At 34.1% G+C, this 19,582-nt stretch overlaps 2 protein-coding genes across 3 annotated transcripts in view; one reads left to right on the forward strand and one right to left on the reverse strand.

The window, feature by feature from the left end:
• LOC100377560 (transcription initiation protein SPT3 homolog) overlaps positions 1-1,968 on the reverse strand; it is a 66,282-nt gene extending 64,314 nt beyond the window's left edge. The window contains exons 1-2 of the mRNA XM_006813238.2: positions 1,811-1,968; positions 1,343-1,452 (exon numbers count right to left, since the gene is read on the reverse strand). Coding sequence (XP_006813301.2) covers positions 1,343-1,452; positions 1,811-1,891 — 191 coding nt within the window. The 5' untranslated portion in view covers positions 1,892-1,968. The remainder of the gene's footprint in view (positions 1-1,342; positions 1,453-1,810) is intronic.
• Positions 1,969-2,348: 380 nt separating this feature from the next.
• runt (runt-related transcription factor) overlaps positions 2,349-19,582 on the forward strand; it is a 29,283-nt gene continuing 12,049 nt past the window's right edge. The window contains exons 1-2 of one of the 2 annotated variants that reach the window (XM_006813232.3): positions 2,349-3,320; positions 4,623-4,727. In XM_006813232.3, coding sequence (XP_006813295.1) covers positions 2,939-3,320; positions 4,623-4,727 — 487 coding nt within the window. In that variant the 5' untranslated portion in view covers positions 2,349-2,938. The remainder of the gene's footprint in view (positions 3,321-4,622; positions 4,728-19,582) is intronic. The other variant, NM_001164957.1, reaches the window with a different exon arrangement.

The following is a 19,582-nucleotide window of genomic DNA, read 5'->3' on the forward strand; positions in this document are numbered from 1 at the left end:
ATTCAAAGAAAACCTCAAAATGTCCCTATACCAGTAGTGGTGAAAAAATACTGATAGTTCAATCAGAAAACACAGTGACATACTTTCAGTTTGAGTTATTCAGTTTACTTGGCAAAAAGCCAACATTGTTCAACTAATGATACATTCAACTTTGGTTCTAGCTGATTTATATGTGACACACATTCTCCTTTAAATGCCTGCTATTCATATGAACAAAAACAAAACTGATAAACATAGTTCTAAAATGAAAGTACTTTAATCTGCAAAACTTTGCTCCAAGCATCTAATTCTCAATATAAATTTCAGAAACTAAATATGCTTCTTTTTTTTGTATTGCTAAATAGAAAATGTAGGTTTGGCTGCAACTACATGCACATAGCTGCATGACACAGGTTGTCTGGTAATTAAGGTGATAATTAAAAATGTTCTAAATGTTTTGGTAGTATTAGTCATTGCGGAATAATTCAAATTTACATATCAAGTTGATCACTGAGTGAAATGATATTAATAATTTCTATTATTATGCCTAAGGCTGAGTACCTAATCACATTGTGCTAAATTTGTATGCCCCCTTTCCAGTCAATTCCGGTTTGTGTAATTAATCTGCCTAGAAAGGCCATAGAAAAATGTAGTAAACACTGGTAGCTGGTTAGATTCATCCACCCCCAAGATCAATGTGACTATGAGTCATAACTAATTCTGATACCATACACATGTTCCTGCCCAGAAGATGTTAAGGCCCTGTTGAAAATGTTTATTACCTTGGAAGTTCATTCTGTTGCAATGTTTACTCTACATTTTCATAGCTGCTTCTGAGTTGTTTTAGTAAAGTTTGGGATTTTTTTTTACTCAAAAAAATAACCGATGTTTAATAGCAAAATAAAAATGTTTTTGTAATTCCTTGTGTTTGTGATCTTAAAAAAAGTGTTTACACAAGCAATGTGCATCTTTAAAATCAAGAAAAATAGTTCAAGCCAGAGACAGAATTGCAGTCACTTGAGGGCTTAAAATACAAATAGATTTAGTTGAGTATCGATTCAAAACTCAGGAAATAATTTAAAATTTTAATTAAAAAAAATTAAAAATAATTAGTACCAAAGTAAAAAAAAAAAGTACCGATCAATTTAATTGTCAGTTCTCAAGTGACTGTGGACAGAATACAGTGAATAATATTTACAGGGACACACGGATATGTTTATTTTATGTTGAAGTTATCTGAAATTGTCTTTGGCAGATTTTCAAAATAATGCCACTGTTTGTGAATGATGGATGATTGTTATTGTGTAAACATGTGCATTGAATGATACTACTAGTATTTGGCAGTATGACAAAGTGAACTTACATCATACGCTGTATATCTGTGGTAAACCATGTTTTAGGTGTCAGTTTAGCGGCGACTGCCGGTGTTGACTGTATACTACTTGCCGGACTTGATGCATGTGTATTTAGCGGCTGTAAACGGAAAAGAGAAATCAACGATGCTTGAAATATCCCAGACCCAAATCTCACGACTATCGAGAATAATAAATTCGAGCAACGATTAAATCCGCTGATTGGATAAACATCTGCACATCAGAAACATTCATCGTGACTGTGGTTTAGAACAAAACATCGTCAAATATTAAAGGTTGACATTTTCATTATTCATACTGAGAATGACAGGTGCGGCGTGGTTACTCAATACGCCTGTGATGCTTACAACTCCTACGCACTTTGCGTTGGTGTTACCTGATCCATTGCACGAACCTATCATAATCTTTTAAAAAATACGTCGTCTGTGCACCAGTTTTCAAATTGATGTTGTAAATACCTTTGTTTCCTGAGGGTTGTTAACACCCATTTGTTCCTTTGCCTTCTCAGTTTTCTTCGATTTGGCTTTCGGCTTCGTCATAGTCACCAATACTTGTTAAAACTTTGTACTCACGTTTACATTTTTAGCTCAATGGCGGCTGCCATTTTGAAATCGATTGCGCATGCGTGAATCATCTTTAATTGCATAATTGTTGCTTACAATGAGGCGGGGATAAGTTTGTTGACAATTTTTGGTATAGTAATCAAGTGGGCGTGGCATTGAGCTGCCCCTTATAAGTTACTCATTCAACTCAGCATTATTACGCGGTTTGTCACGTTATTTGTTGCACATTGTTGTGGGTGTGCCAAATAATATTCTTTGTCTTGGGTAGTCAAACTTCCGTGTGGCACCCAACAATCTCATTTTGGTGTGAATGAACTCGATGGTCTAAAGCCCACGTCCGGGTGAAATTATCTACCCCGGTTTTTTTTGTCTCACAGAGAGGAAATCAGACTTCCACGTTCGATGATTCGATTTTCCGGGGAATCAACATGAATCTATCGAGAACGGGCAACATTTAGTGATTCAGCTGGCTCGCTGGTCGATCTGCGCACTACGGTTACTTAGCGTGAAAAGATATCCACAAACCACAAGTACCACGTGTTTCTGACAGGCGATTTCCTATTGGCGTGTTTTTATTGGTCTTTTTCGGATATGTTGGGCTCCGCCCCTACCAAATTTCGAGTTTCATTCATAAGTTACTTGTCGTCTCCCCCATGTTTGCAATAGACGAGTCTAAAACATATCGTGATTACGTCCTACCTCTACCTATCAAAGTTGCCACTGTATATACAGTATTTAATCATTTATAGCGACTCGCAGCCAGGCATCGTTTTCTCTCGATCTGAGCACTGTGTTGACCAGAGCCGTTTGGAAATAGTCCGGTTTCCGCCAAGGCGACCGTCCAATTGCGGGGTTGTTTCATGTGGTTACGAGAACGCGCGGGAGTGGTGGCTTAATATTTCAACCATACATCATCGCCGAGATTGCCGGCGTTTTGCAAAGACTTAGCCCAACCTGCAGTGCGGTTTTCTGAAGTTTGTTGTGATTACGCCTTAGAAGTGAAGCTACCCACAGTGATTCCAGATGCATATCAAAGCAGAAGATCGACGTTACTCCCCCCTCGCCCATCATCAGCCGAGTAAAATGTCGGACTTAACACGAAAGTACCCGTTTCGGGGGGAACGGACACTCATTGAAGCCCTTTCTGAATATCCGGGCGAACTTGTAAGGACTGAAAGCCCAAATTTTGTGTGTTCAGTTTTGCCATCTCACTGGCGGTGCAATAAGACTTTACCTATAGCTTTCAAAGTTGTATCTCTTGGAGAAGTAAACGATGGTACCATCGTCACCATAGCAGCGGGAAACGATGAGAATTACTGTGCAGAGTTACGGAACTCAACAGCGGTGATGAAGAACCAAGTAGCCAGATTTAACGATCTTAGATTTGTTGGCAGATCAGGCAGAGGTAAGATCACCCCTTTTTTATATTTATTGTTGGGGTATGAATTGTGATGGCCGGCCAGGAAGTCAAGGCCTGATTGGCGATCCGTGACTCGTTCACAAACTTTGCCGACTTTCTCAAATCGCTGTAAATCATCGGTAAGGAAGTGGATGCGGTGACCTTGCTTTTTTTATTTGGACATGTTTCTCGACCTGGAAGCTGGTGAATTCAATGTTTACTCGGTATACAGGTTACTATAGCGTAAAGAGTGCGTGGTTCTCAACGAGGACACGTGCCGATCTCTTCTAGCGTATTTTCATTTCGTTGTTGGCCATTGATAAGTTTACCAGGATGTCGGCGCGCACCCTTTTTATGGCCATTCACGTATGATCAGTGATGCCAAGTTTTCAAAGTCCTTTCACAAACAAATACTGTGATATTGTTTCGCGTGAGGGCAGGATATAGCAAAGATGTCTTTGGATATAGGAAGTAACTTTTTTTCTATTGTATTTTTTTTTTCGCGTGATGGGAAGACAAAGTATGACTGCAGCTCTAAATTAGTTGCGAACTTCAATAAATATCAATAAGAATCACCTGCCCGGTTTTTATGGTCTTAATTTTTGTTTTTGTTCACATCATTTTTTTTTATAAATTACGAAAACTCAAACATAAAATACGTTGTCATGTGTATCGCTTACATACGAACTTATTATACAATAGGACATTCTAAAAATAGCAAAGTCGGCATGGACCTACTGAAGTTTACGTCATTAAAACAGCACAATTAACAGTCGATTTGTTGACTACAATGTACTAGTAGTGAGAGTTGTTAATAATGAGACTAATATTTTGAAATTGGACTGAGTGGGTGGCCAAGTTTCACTTGAAACCAGTACATCAGATCACCCAAACTCCATCCTACCTTACCATATTGTTCTGGTCAGTCTAATCTAATACACTTGTAACATGTTTGTTAATTTGTTGTTTTTGCAAATGCCCTGCTGAGATCACATTTCACTCCAATAGAAATGAACTTATTACAGCCAAATAATTTGGAGTTGTTTTGCGTTTGATTAGTCTGATTTCAGTGGGATGATTGGGTCAGGGATCAATGTGACTTCCTGAATCCCGCTGAAATATTTCTGTTATTTCCTATATATAAGTGACCAGGAAGAAAGAATGCAAATAACAGCAATAAGAATTGATTTGTTTTATTTAAGTATTTAAACAATTTCTTCACAATGTAAAATGGGATAAATTACAAATGATATTTTTATAAAATTTAAGTCACATAAATTAATTTTATTTTTTATTATCAATTTTCAGGCAAAAGTTTCACATTGACGATAACAGTGAGCACCAACCCACCACAAATAGCAACTTACAACCGTGCAATCAAAGTGACCGTTGATGGACCGCGAGAACCCAGAAGTAAGCATGATTTCTATCAATTTAATTTCACTCTCATTGATTTCCAGATAAATTTCCTTTGAATTTTTTACCCACATTGTAGTTTCAAGAAACCACATGTGATGCATGCTAGCCAGTGTGGTATACTATACACCCACACACTTTCACACTCGCTTTTGTTCTACTTCATTTTTTGGCTATTGTCGTATTACCCAATAATTATTCTGCGACCAATGCCAGACGAATAGAGCTTTGTTTGCCTGCACATACGCTCCACTCGATTCTTTGCATGCTCATTATACTGCATTCACCTGCTTTTTTCAACAAGGGTAGTTTTCAGTTTAGCCATTCAGAACAAAAGACTACATCCTTAAAGTGTTCGAAACCCATGTGGCAATTTCAAGCCTAACATGAAAAGTATTCCCACCATTTCCTGTATGCTTTGTCTCATAGCTCCAAACTACAAGATTAATAACAGTGTCTAAATAAAATGCCAATATGCCCCTACCTTGATCTTGTATTTTTTTTTGTGGGCATAAAAAAACACAGGATAAAAAATGTTTGATGCAAACGAATCTGTGATATAGAACTCAAAGCCATGTGCAGCAGAGGTTTGTGGTTGAAATTTGGGGCATATTTGGCTTTTGAGGTTGGCATAGAATGCAAAACAGTGGCTGATTAGATAATAGTCTGGTAGCCGCGTCTCGTCTAATCTTACTCATACTCACTACATGTATTAAAATCAAACTTCAGTTCAGTGAATCATAGCAGAATCACTTTGATACATCATGAGTACAAAAAAATGTAACAATTTACAAGGCTAGAGAGAAAAAAACAGGAAAAAACTTTAAATCTTTTGTATTATGCCTTTTGTTGTAAAAAAACGTTGTAAGTTTGTCATTGTTTGGCTGAATGAATTTAATTCCTTTTTGTCATCTTGTATTAAAAATATTAATATATATTATACCTACTATTTTTTTTTAGAAATATTCTTGTTTAAAATATTTAGATTATATTTATATTATGGAACACCAGCATGATTACTGAGTGTGCCTCCATTTTGTGACTGCACAGTAGCTGAAATTGGCAACACTGTGTCAGTGTGTCTCCCCAGTTGATACATTTCACTCAGTTGTAACCATTCCAGATATCCTAATTGTTTTATTTCAAAGGTCAAGTGAGGTCATCATGGCCAGGGAATTAGGGCAAAGTTCAGGTCAAAGGATGAACCCTCATGATGATACAGCACTGGGGAATAACAATTGTCCTGGCATTGTTGTATTTGAATAAAGGTGCAGAAGAGACCGAATATTTTATTCATTAGATTGCAGTCTGTGATAAAATGGATAGAATTGAACAATAGATCTTGGCAAAGATCTATTTGATAAGGTTGAATTAAAACGCTTCAGTCTGCCCAAAATTTAGGAGACTTTGTTTTTTATTTGATTCGTTCAAACTGAAGTTTTATTTTATTTTTTAAATTCAGATTTCACCATCAAGTTTAAAAAATATATTACCTTTAGAGCTAAGATATCAATGAAACTTGGTACATATTTATTCTCAATGGAAATGTGTCTTTTTTCTCTCTTTTTTACGGACCTCAGTGAAAAGTTCACTCTTATACAATGCACGCTTTTCTCAACAATCAAAATTAAATTAAATTGATTTGCAGTACACCAGAACTGAAAGCACAGTAGAGGTCCATTGAAATATCTTTGTAATTTTAATATTTCATAATTCAATATTTAGTGTGTTAGAAAAGATAAGATAAAGCAAAATGAATGAAAGATGCAAAACTCAAAGAATGCTGGTTATTAAAATGAAATTTACACATGGAATCATAGGAATGAATGAACGCGGTGAGATTGAAGTAGTCTGCATAACCTGTACAGATAGTGATAGCCTCACACCTAGAAATGTATGACATTTAAGTGCATAGATGTTATGAAATGAATGAGGAAATAAAAAATGGGAGGAATGGAGCGATTGGAGCAGAGGAAGGATGTTACATAGGTAGAAAATCAATAAGAGGATATGGTTGTATTGAGTACCAATGAAACAGACCAATCAATGCTGAGTAAAGACTCAATGCGATTAAAAGTGTCACTGTTTTTTCAGGTGGTGAATGTCTCCCCAATATTGACCTCTTTTTCTGAATTTGACCTTTCCTATCCTGCTTTGACCCCTCTTCCTATGCAGACCTCCCCCATTTCCCGTGATCGTAATTGCTCGACTGTAGAACCAGGGAAGACCACCAGACACTAGACATTTGAATCAGACAGCTAGTGGTGGCAAAAAACAGAAAGTTAAGGACACATGGCAGATAAGTCTACTTAAGTTTTGTATTTTTGTGAGTGTCTAAAAACTAAATAGTTGAGTAAAATACAGCATTGGTAAAAAAAACAAACAAAAAAACTCCCACCTGTGAAATTTGTAAATTAATATTTTGTTTTTGTTGTTTCCAGAAAAGTATCATTTATAAAAATAAGACAATATATTGCTCAAAGCCTACATACATCAGGCGATACTTGTATGAAATTTGGTGATAAAATTTCCTGGTTCAGACTAAAAATTAATGATTTTTCAATTTTTCAAAATAACTAATGCGAGATATCAATACTTAAAGTTTACTATTTAAAACATGCTTCCTATTCCCCAGATTGAACAGTGGATTAGTAACTGAAATATAAACTGCTGAGTTTAGCTTGTGATACCATGTTTTCATCTTGAGGGAGGTCATTTAAACAGTGGATAGGACATGATTGCAACATCATGGATGTACAATTTCAGCATTATACATATTTTAAGATTAAAAAAATAACATTTCATGAATTCGAAGTTTGTATATGATGGTCAAGATGTTTGAGTAAACCCAAATTACTGAAATCACTATTTCATAATTTTCTATATTCGCAGTGTATTGACTGTGTCTGGAATATTGCTTACAACCACACATACAGAGAAAAATGGCAAACAATTTTGGATGAGTGTTTTTATGCAAGGTCTGTTCGTACCTTATAGCAACAATTGTATTCTGATATTACTCTTTTTGACACACATTTTCAAAGGTCACATTGTGAATTATTTAGGTACTGGAAGTCTACAAAAAAAGCAAAATATGTTGTCATTAAAAATATTTACTGATCTCCTTATTAATGAAGACAATACTGTTTATTTGAGACAAATATTCGTCGACTTTGCAAGTTTAGGATAATTTTTGTGAACATTGTACTGGAATCTTTTAGTCATTGAGTCATATCGACTTTCACAGTTAAATTCAGTGTGCACATACAATGCTATTGCGATTTGATAATATTTGTGGAGAAAAGAATTAACAGACTCTGTGTTTAGTACCCAAGTAAAATAAATATTAATTGATACATAATTTCACTGACTTTTCTGAAAAGTTTTGTTGCAAAATTAAAGCGGTTTACAATACTTTAAATCAAAGTCGCAAATATGTCTAATAACAGAAATTTAAGGATTTACATAAGTACGACTGCTATATCATCTCTTCTTTTTATAAAAATATCAATTATATATACCTGATGTCAGGTATATATAACTTGAAATTTGGAAAGTGATTAATACAACTGTAGTCATTTCAAAGTCATAAAAAAAACTGAATGCTATTCCTGGTTCAAGCAGATGGTTGGAACTAAGTTGAAATGAATTTAGCCGTGGCTAGCTGTAGCAATTAGTTTGGATGTTTGTGGTTAGGCAATCAGGCAAGCTAGCTGCTCATAGCACTTGCTAGCTTAAACTGACAGGCGGCTTTGAGAAGCGAAAAAATTGGAAAATTCAATCGGATATGGAAATGGCAACTTTTAAATTAAGATTTGTATGATTCTATTGTATAGCTAATAGCAGAATTATTGACAATGTAATTATTTTTAGCCCCTTATGCTCCTTGGTACAGACCTTTCACATTTGGGGCCTAATTAAAGATTAAAACGCCCAGAAGGGTAAAGCCATATAACAGTTGTTCTCTGCTATTGGAGAAAATTAAAGAGTTGGAAATTTGGACACTTTATCAATATTTAATATATAGTATGTTATGGGTTGATTTTAACCAAAGTGAATTTCTTTATATTGCGTCTTAGCTGTTTGCCAGAGTGCTTTTACTGCAATGTAATATGAAGTAATACAATGAATCGCAATTGATTACGTTTTCACCTTTCAGTTTGACAGGTTTTCTCGCTTTATTGCTTCATCTTTTGTGAATGCATGTAACTTTTGTACTTAAAGAATCCAAACATGTTAAACTAACTTTTAAACACAATAGTTACCTTAAGTGCTGCCCAATGTGTTTGTGGTAACTAGGTGGAAATTTTATCAGAAACCTCCTCAACTTTGATTTCAAAAGCGGCCTTTACTGTCTTTGTTAAGTCGCTAAAGGACTTCAGTATGTGGTTTATTAGAGGTGTGAGGAAAGACATTGTTTAAAAGAACAGGCATACAAAAGGTATAAAAGCTTATGTGAAAACTCACTGTTCAACCAATTAGGCTCTGGGAGCACCAATTATTTTCTTGCTTAATAAGTCTTGTAATAATTACAGAAATAATTGAAATTGTCTGGGTCTCAGTTATTTCAGAGTAAATGGTTAATTGACTTCAGTTCCATTATCAGCACCCAAAAGATTTTTATTCAAAATCTGCACTGCAACATTTCTGTGCAACAATTGAAAATTATACAAGACAGTCATCAGTATCACTTTTATGATATTATACTATATCTCACTAAATTAAAAAAAAAAATTGTCTAATATGCAAGACAATGTATATCACTGCAACTATCAAAAACACTAATATGTATGTTAATTTTATGCTATCATAAACAATTCCTGGAAATCACATAATAGAAAGATTTTTTCTGAAAAGGTTTACTTTTTCTCTTTTTTTAAAATAATAAACAACAAGTGATTTAACCTCATAAGTGAATTATATCTGTTATATAAGGCAATCAACCATAACAAAACAACTATATTACTTTTAAAAGGTTAGCGTTCAATCGCTGGATTTTACCAATGGAATCATGGGACTTTATTGTCTACGTTTTTTTTACTGTTAATCCGTCTTTTGTTCCCCATTTTAATATTAATCTATTAAGTATTAAAATTAGCTGTAATATTTTAAGGTGTCATTTATGACTGAGAATTAACAATGTATGCAGTTATCACTAGTAGAAGCACTATACGGTATAAATCATGAAAATGGTTTGTGATGACACACTGTGCAGGAAGTCTGATAATCTAATATGAAGACCAACCTGCCCCAAGCTAAGCATATGACAACAGCATTACCTAGCTGTAGTTCAGTTTACATTCATTGAATGTATGTGAGCTCTGTGTTTTCCACAAACTTTTTTCCCTTTAAAATACTATATTGTCAGTTTTAATAGTAGATGAAGTCTTATTAATTTAAGTTTGAATTGTGGGTATTTTCTACCAGTACCCAGTGTTTAATCAAGAAAATGGTTTGGTTTCATTAATTATTTGACTGAGATGATTGACGTAGATTAAGTGGACTTGTATATATTGGATGAATTCATGAATTTGATGTATTTGTTCAGCTTCTGAACTATTGTGTATCAATCCTTTGTTTCTCTACTTTTTATCCAATTCCATGCATTCATGAATATATATTTAATTGCTTTGAGTATTTAATATACCGGTTCCATTCTCTTCTTTTTTTACACCCCTCTCTTTCCAACCTTCTTCACACCTCTCTTTCACACCTCTTTTTCCTTACCCTCCCCATCTCACTTCCACCACTCTTCTCCCCACATCTTTCACCTTTTCCTCATCACTCTCACCTCCTCCCCACCTCTCTACCTCTTCCATCCTTAATTTTCTTCAACCCTTCCCTTCCTCACCTCTCTTCTACCATTCACATCTCTTCAATTCCTCTCCTCCTAACTGCTCCCTTTCCTCTGACATCATCCCATCTTCCTTCCATTGTCACTTTCTTCTCTTCTCCATCATCTCAATCCACCCATCATATCGTCCCCCAAACCGTCTTCTCCCTATTCATTTCATTTTTTCAAATCTACCTTTCCATCTTTTTCATCATTTTGTTTTATCTCCTTCTTTTCCCTTCTCTCCACTCATCTTCCCACCCCTTCTTCTCTTTTTCATTTTCATGTCATAACTCCATCCCCCTCTCCCTTTTCCTCATCTCACTATTCACTCTCCCTCCTCACCTTTATATCATCGCCTCTCATCTCCCCCCTTCTTGTCTTGCTGCATTCATTAGATTCAGAATGAACACAATAGTCTTCTCATTTATCATGTGTGACATATCTAGTGATGCTTACATCAGTTCTATTAATTGAGTCACATTCACCATTATTTGTGCCAAGATTGAGTACTGTGTATTGTGAATAAAACTGCAGGCATAACAATATGGTATACTGGTTGGCAGGCAGGTGATAGTCTAACTTGCAAGTGGATTTCTTTGCTATATTCGCAAATTTGAAATTTGTTATCTTCACCGATTTCAAAGTAAAATAATTCTATTGTTGGGAAATTACACAGCTTTCTGATAGGTTCATGTCATATCAATCTTAAACAATCAACTTTGACTTTCGGTGAAAAAAAAAATGTAAGAAACATTATTTAATATTGTCTATGTGAAAATTTGTGAAAGGAATGATTATGGTTTTTATTTGATTCAAAGGGATAAAAATAAAAAGTGTTGATGACAGAATTTTGATTTCACAAAAAAAGAATATTCATTCTACATGTTTGCATCGTCAAAATTCAAGTAAAGTCTCCCAAAAATGTAATGTGTGACTAACAGAATAGTCACTATAGACTGTTAACGCTTATTGATAAAATGCATGACTGTATGCGAGATTAGACAACAAAGATGGGTAATCTGTGATTTACACGTGTATGACAATTTAATTATAGAAAAGGTCTCATCAAATGTCACGAACCAATCAGAGGTTTCGGAAATCAATGACCCCTTGATAACAACAGCTAATAAGTATATTAGTTTATTATCACTAAAATTATTGCACTTGTTGTCAAGCATTAACAGGTCAAAGATATTACAGCAGATTTAATAGGGCTGTTGCTCAGGTTTCAGTTTTATCCATAAAATTCAATGGGTTTATTCGGAAGCTTGCTTGTATTTGACGTCCTGTATTTTTCTTGCATACCCGCAGTTAGGTGATGATTAGTGCTAAATATAAGCTAACAGCCTGTGAGGTGAACTACTATACATGGCATACGTTTATTGTAGTTAACTCTATTGTAAATAAAATGGTATGTTTATCAGTTAGAAATACTTTAATTGTCTCTAATTTGTTGCTACAGTTTATAATGTTTTCACAGTTCATTAATTGCTTAAAATTTGAAAAGATTTAAATCTGGATGAAAGCGTAGAGTTTAGAAATGAAAAGATGCTCTGCCTGTTTTGTCATCCTTTAATTGATGTACTGTGAAATACTTTATTTTAGCTGCAATTAATTTTCGCTGAAAAAGCTTTTTGGGTGTTTTGTATGGAATTTATTTTTACTGATTTTTGATGAGTTGAATGTGAGACATAGGAAAAAAGGTATAGCAGCCCTTCAGCAAAAATAGCGAAAATAAATTCCAAGCGAAAATAAAGTATTCTACAGTAACCAGACAGGATATTTTGTTTATGAAACAAACAAAAACAAAAACAAAACTCCAAAACATTGGATGCAGCTGAACTAGGATGGATTTTTCTCTGCATTATCAAATTTATTCCCGACATCGTTCAGTTTGCTATGTTCACTTTGTCTATCTGGTGAATATCAAAAAGATCCAGCAACAGTGGGTAAAATCTTATATCTGAAATTTTTCTGTTTTGATGTCTTGTTTAATGTTTCACTTAAACATGAATTTGTTATTAAATATTAAACTCTGACATTCTCATATGTCTAAGTATTATGAAAACTGAATTTACAATATTCATAATTCTCTTTTTTGTGATGGATTTATTTGAGAAAATATAAAATTGTTTTAAAAAAGCTTTTGTAACTTATTTGAAAGGAAGTACATGTAGTCAAGATTGGAAGAACAGAAACCTACATCAGACGTAAAACGATTTATTATTTAATTATATTCAGATTTCAAATTAGTTTCACAGTCAATATTTGATCTGGTTACAAACAAAATTAAATGAATGTATTCCAAAAAAAGGGATGCGTAGATATATCAGATGTCACTGGGGGTTGCCTGAACGTGTCAAGTTTGGAGAAGACAAAGCGACAAACAGCCTTGTATTAAGTTGGCTAAATCAATTATGTCAACTAGGTATTGACTGCATACAAACAGAGAGGCTTGGGAACTGAGAGAAAAGAGATAGAGCATCAAACAAAAACAATAACTCAATTAGAAGTGTTAAACTCTAAATTGGACGACAAATAGAGCTGATCGGATAAAGGATCAGTTATTTGGGCAGCTCAGTTGGATTTTGGTGAGCTCCTGGGAGAAGCATGTATTGTTTCCGATGTAACAAAGCATCCACACACACCCCGCGATGTTTGAGTACTGCAGTCGATCCATTGTTATGCATCAAACATGCAAGTTAGTTGTGCATTATACAAAGTGAAGCCACTTTTTGGTTATTATTTTAAGTTTTCATTGTTATTTTGGCAGAATTCCTGCCGGGTTTTGCCGTGATTGATGCATTCAGTGTCAAATACAATACATTTAAAATGAAAGCAATATGTTTGCGTTCTGATCTGCTCATTGTTCGCTAATTGTTCAGTACATTGAATTCCCTCGTTTAGCTGGTTCAAGTTCACTGGTCACTGGGGAATGATATGATTGGGTAGACATTAATTTTGAATCAGGTTTTCTGTTGGGTGTATTCAAACATTTATTAATGAATTTTTCATTTATATTTATTATTTGGAAGGCACAGCCCACTTTTGATATGAAAGGCTCTTAGACTGTATCAGTTATAGCGGAATCCATTAGTGTTGTTCCTGTAGCCAGGGTGAATTGAAACAGTTTACAACTATTTTTAAATACTAAAATATGAGAAAAATCCCTAAATAGCGAAATTGAGCAGAAGGCTTAGACATTGGAATCTTGGCAGGATTAGCCGTTTAAACTTTTAAAAGGAACATAATATAAATCAGTTCTAGGGATTGTTTTTTTATTGATCCAGCGTATTCAAATATGCCTGTTTGAAAATATTTGTCATGAAAATATAATCTTTTCAGAACTTCGTAGTAAAAGTGATAAAAATAATTTTTTTTTAGATGAACAACAAGATGATTTAATTAAACAGAAAAATAAGTTAAAAAAAAACAGTTGAAGAATCATCGTGCTGTTAATTTGGAAAAATACAGTTTTCAAAACATTTGAATTTTGAGTGAATGTTGTCGATTTATTTCATTGAAACAGACTCATTGTACTGCATATGTATTGTCAGATGTTACAACGCCTATATCTTCCATGATATAATAGTCTGCAGCAGTATACTTCAAAATAAAAAATAATTATCTTGGGGACTACAATGAATTAACTATTATGCAAAAACCATGTGGGCCCACTGTAGCAGAAATGATGGAGGCCAAATCGGGGTGAAGACTTTTTTTTTAATAATTGTGAAAAGTAATATTGAGGAAAATGGTATGTCAAGTGAAAACAGTGAGCTGACGGAAACTGAAAGTGATATAATCGACAGACGAACACTATTTTAATTTGAATAATTGTTATTTTTGAGGTGATGTGTATCATCTTTTTGTGTCTTTTCATATGAACCATCTTGGACTGTGTTCTCTGTGAACAAGGGTATAATGCTTGTATGCATGAGAGAACAGTTTTTCACTAAACCTGTACTGAACCGTAAAAGTAAAGTATCCATGCCGATAACATATGGACAAAATAAATTAAAGAATTGTCAAACCAGTTGGTGGAAATGTAAAAGTGAAAAACTATTAAAAAAAACAAAATAATTCATGGTTCTTAAATCTGATGTTGTTGGCAGTTGTTTTTTTCTGCTCAAAATATTTTTTTTTTTTAGCTAGTAAAATCTGATATAGTGTCATTGACTTTGTTCATAGTGGTCTAAATCTATACAGGAAAGGGTATACAAAATAAAAGAATCCAATTTGCTCTACAAAATTGGCAATTTATCATAAAGCTTATTATAGAAATGTCAGCTTGATAAATCAGACCGTATTATAGAAGAGACCTATTGTCATGATGGGGACGATAAAGAACAATAGGACGGCAATAAATACTCCGTCAAACTTCGTATTTGATGAGATCAGAGTGTAAAAAGGAAACGGGTGAACAAATTATTATGTTTTTATCACTTTGGTTGTTTGGGTTGCATTCTAAACTTAAAATTTAGTATAAGTTCACACATTCCCCCACCCCCTACTACCCCTATCCCCACTCCCAGGTGTCATGAGCTTGTAAGAGGTCAAAGATCCAGTTTCATCCTCTTCAGTAGAAGAGTTCTCCAAATTTAGTTTCAACATTGTTCATAAAATTATGTTTCTTATCATGCATGACTATCTTTTGTGGCTCAGTGACTGCTATAACTTTTGGTAAATTATACCGGCCTTTTTCACTCCTATGGGGTTTACAAAAAACCATCAGTAAAATTCGAATTTTTTTCTAATCTAATGTGGCTGTCTTTGTGGCCGCAACTTGCATGGTTGTATATTTACAAATTTGTAAGTTTTCACTTGGCATTTTTAATAGAACTGAACTTTATTATGGAGTGTAAACACATGTATACCACACTAGCCTGAATAATGTTCTCTCAGATCCAATATTTAATTCCCTTATTTGAATGAATATTATATTCTTTGGATACTTGCAAATTTTGCTGTAAATCTTGTTTAATCTTTAAATACTATAATTTCTCTTTAAATGTTTGGGCCTCGATAATTGTTTTGTTAATTAATATTGGCTCAAAATGATTATAATAATCTTTTTTGAAGAAGTAATGTAGTATTACCATGCCTATGCAATATTAGTTTCAACCATCAATAAGACTATATAGAAGATAATATTTGGTAATCACTTCGAGCAATGAATTTATCTCAAATAGGAAATATGTTACTTACAAAAACAGATGATGATTTTCTCTTAGAACAAAAAGTGTTGTGTTTTGGCTTAAAAATGTAAATGTTTAAAAAAGGTCATGTATCATGTGTTCCTGACGTATAAAATGTGGTATTAGTTGGGGTTTCATTTAATCCATTTCAAGTACCTAGACGGCAGCAATGTTATCGTCCATCACATCTTGGATTTATTCTGTCTCATTTGTCAATAATTTCACTTGGAATCTCAGCTCAGTAAATGGAGTCATAATGCACAAAAATGATAATATCTAATGTTTTGGTCAAAACTGTATTTTATAGTAATTGATAATTATTCAATGTGCTAAACTTTAATATTAAAACTAATTTAGAAAACTATGCAATCTGTGATAGTAAATTAGAAAAAATAATAAATTAAAAAGATTTCAAAATATGCAAATTGTCTAATTAGTATGCATGTATTGGTATCCATATCTAAATATCACACATGTTCAAATTGCTTCACTTTACTTTACAAATGTTTTCTCAGTTTTCTTAATTCGGTACAAAATGTGATTCCATTTAGGATATCAGTCTATAACAATGCAGGCAATTATGAGTCGCAATTTTGTAGCAAGATTAACCCTACAGCAGATGTTTGAGTCAGTCGTGTATCAAGTTTTTTCAAGTCTCTATGGATTTCAAATGAAGCTTATTATGAATTTTAATAATCAATTTGATCAATTTTGATTCTAAATCCAATTTTCTATAAATTGGTTACTGTTGTAAAACCCATCTCAAAACATGGTATTATGCTTGCGTCTTTTAGGAAAAAAATATGCACTTTTTGGAAACTGAGTTTTATTGTGAAATGAAACTGGTGAACTGTTTATTAAGATTACTTTGATAGCGTACAAGTATATGGCAATAAATAATTCCATGGTGGCCATAGCTACAGTGTTGTCAAGCAAAAAAGAACTTGTTCATATACATTTATCAGTACCATAAATTTAAGTTCTAACTCGTGAGCGTTTATTCTCGTATAAAGATAATTCTGCCCGCAGGATTTTGGCACTTATCTTTTGGGTTGGAGCCAATGAGAAAATCATAATAAATCAGTGAAATCGTAATGTAACACCTCACAATAAAGTACATGAAAGTCTTTCTGAATTAGTACCATCTAATGGTACCTCCCTTTCACTTCATTAAACCCACTAATATAATGTGTTTTAAGAGTTTTTAAGACTTTTACTTTGTCCCCAGATGGTAAAATGAGGTATTGGCCCTTAAATGACCTATCGCTTCAAACACCCCAGATGGTGATTAAAGTATCCCTTAACCCTCAAACACACGCAGATGTTAATTGAACTCTCCCTTAATCCTTAAACACCCCCCCCAATGTTAAATGACCTAGTCCTTAACCCCTTGTGCACTAAAGTCAACTTTCGTCCTATTCGCAAAATACCCCTGCATATTTTTTCAATATTTTTTCAAAACTTATTTATTTATTTATTTATTTATTTATTTATTTATTTATTTATTTATTTATTTATTTATTTATTTATTTATTTATTTATTTATTTATTTATTTATGTATGTATTTATTTATTTATTTATTTATTTATTTATTTATTATTATCAAAGACATTGTCACTCTAGAATGTGAGAAATTTGCTTCAAAATGTTTGCGAGACAAATTCTACACTTCAAACAGTTAACTGCTGTATCCACTTTGTCACAAAATAGCCATGTTTACCATGATTATTGTTTTCATAAATTTTTGTTGAAAGTTTATCTATTGGTAAATTCTGGTTTAGTTAGTAGAAGTGTAAAAACTCAAAAAATAACGTGATGTTAGTTCAAGAGCGCCTTTTAAAAAAAGAAGAGAATTTACTGATTAATAATCAATGACTCTCACTGGAGAGACTGATATGGAATAAATTTTGAAATGACGATAAAACGTGACAATGATAGCCTCATTGTGGATCTCTGAATCATCTCTCTTTTGATTCATTGCATTGCATACCTTGTGAATAGTGATAAGAAATCTAACACCCTCTTCCAATCCATGCAGGATTTAGAAAATCATATACCTTCCTCTAATCCATGCAGGATTACCCCCCTCCAAATCCATGCAGGATTACCCCCCCCCCCCCCCCCAATCCATGCAGGATTACCCCCTCCAATCCATGCAGGATTTAGGAAATCATAACCCCCCCTCAAACCCATGCATGATTTAGGTAATCTTACACCCCTCCAATCCATGCAGGATTTAGGTATCTTACACCCCCCTCCAATGCATGATTTAGGAAATCTTACACTCCCCAAATCCATGCACGGTTCAGGTAATCTTACACCCCCCTCCAATCAATGCAGGATTTAGGTAATCTTACATCCCTCCAATCCATGCAGGATTTAGGTAATCTTACACCCCCCTCCAATCCATGCAGGATTTAGGAAATCTTACACTCCCCCAAATCCATGCACGGTTCAGGTAATCTTACACCCTCCTCCAATCAATGCAGGATTTAGGTAATCTTACACCCCCCTCCAATCCATGCAGGATTTAGGTAATCTTACACCCCCCTCCAATCCATGCAGGATTTATCTGCATACTAATTTTATCTAATTCTCATCCCATAGCCACTCATGGGAATGCTGAAGAAGGTCTGCTTGGCACTGTCACATTAGTTTTTGGAAGAGAAAATTTCGTAAACAGTTTTTCTGTGATTTTCTACATTTTCATAAAGGCCAGAAAATGTAGATGAAGTGAATTGATGTTTTGTTTTCCGATATAAATGTATACAGAATGTTGGAAAGTGCAAATGAAGGTGGGACGATGACTGTCAGTCACAATCTCTCAATTTTTTATTTCATTTTTTTACCGACCTTTGATGTTTTTGATCTTTTCCATTAAGCTGTCAAATTACCCCCAAATTGTTGGCCCAAAAAATTGGATTACTGAAAAGATACCCTTGGATTTAATGTTAACTACCGTGAATCAACTGAAGCAGAAAACCGATGGTTTGTCATCTTCACCTTCTGAAAGCACCATTAGGCCACAATTTTCATATGAGAGTCGGTTGTAATATTACTTAGTACATTGTTGTGAGTGTAATATTGGGGTTGTTAGTGATTGTGGTTGCGTTGTAGAGGCCATATATCACAGCGTGACGCCAAGATTACCAACCGAGCCAGACAACACTAATACCATTCATGCTGACATCATCAGCAATTCACCATTGTACATATACATATTATATAATATACAAAACAATGGAAATCTACAGAATGAATGTGTGGGATGTGAAAAACATTTTTTTATTATATAATCCTAGATTTGTTATTGTTTCATAACAATACTTATTTTGTGCATTTGTAATTTTCCTATTTTTTGATGGATTTACGTATATTGGGTTGATTAGGTGATTACTGCCTGGGTGGTGACAAATTGGGATGGTCCCCCTCTGTGGGAATGATGATGCGAGAAGGGAATTTGACAGATTTCAAACTATTGCATATAAGTCTTAATATGTTCTTAAAATGTCAGTCTTTTTTGATGTCTAAATTGGTATTCTCTGAGGACACCGATGTGATATAACCCATGTTACATGTAGAGAGTGATTGCTACTTCCACTGTACTCAGCATTGAGACTGGTATGCGTTGATTGTTTGGCTTTGGGGACTGATATCTGAATACTGTTCTCAACATGCACACGAGGGTGATCTGTACAATGCATATCAAAGTGGACAGACCTTCTGATAAATTCCCATTGTTCACTTCAGATAAAACACATATTGAGTCCTGATGCAAAAGCACTGTTATATATTCTGATTTTGAAAAAAATCCTAA

Source organism: Saccoglossus kowalevskii, chromosome 11, assembly GCF_978046115.1.
Source record: "Saccoglossus kowalevskii chromosome 11, keSacKowa6.1, whole genome shotgun sequence".
NCBI lineage: Eukaryota > Metazoa > Hemichordata > Enteropneusta > Harrimaniidae > Saccoglossus > Saccoglossus kowalevskii.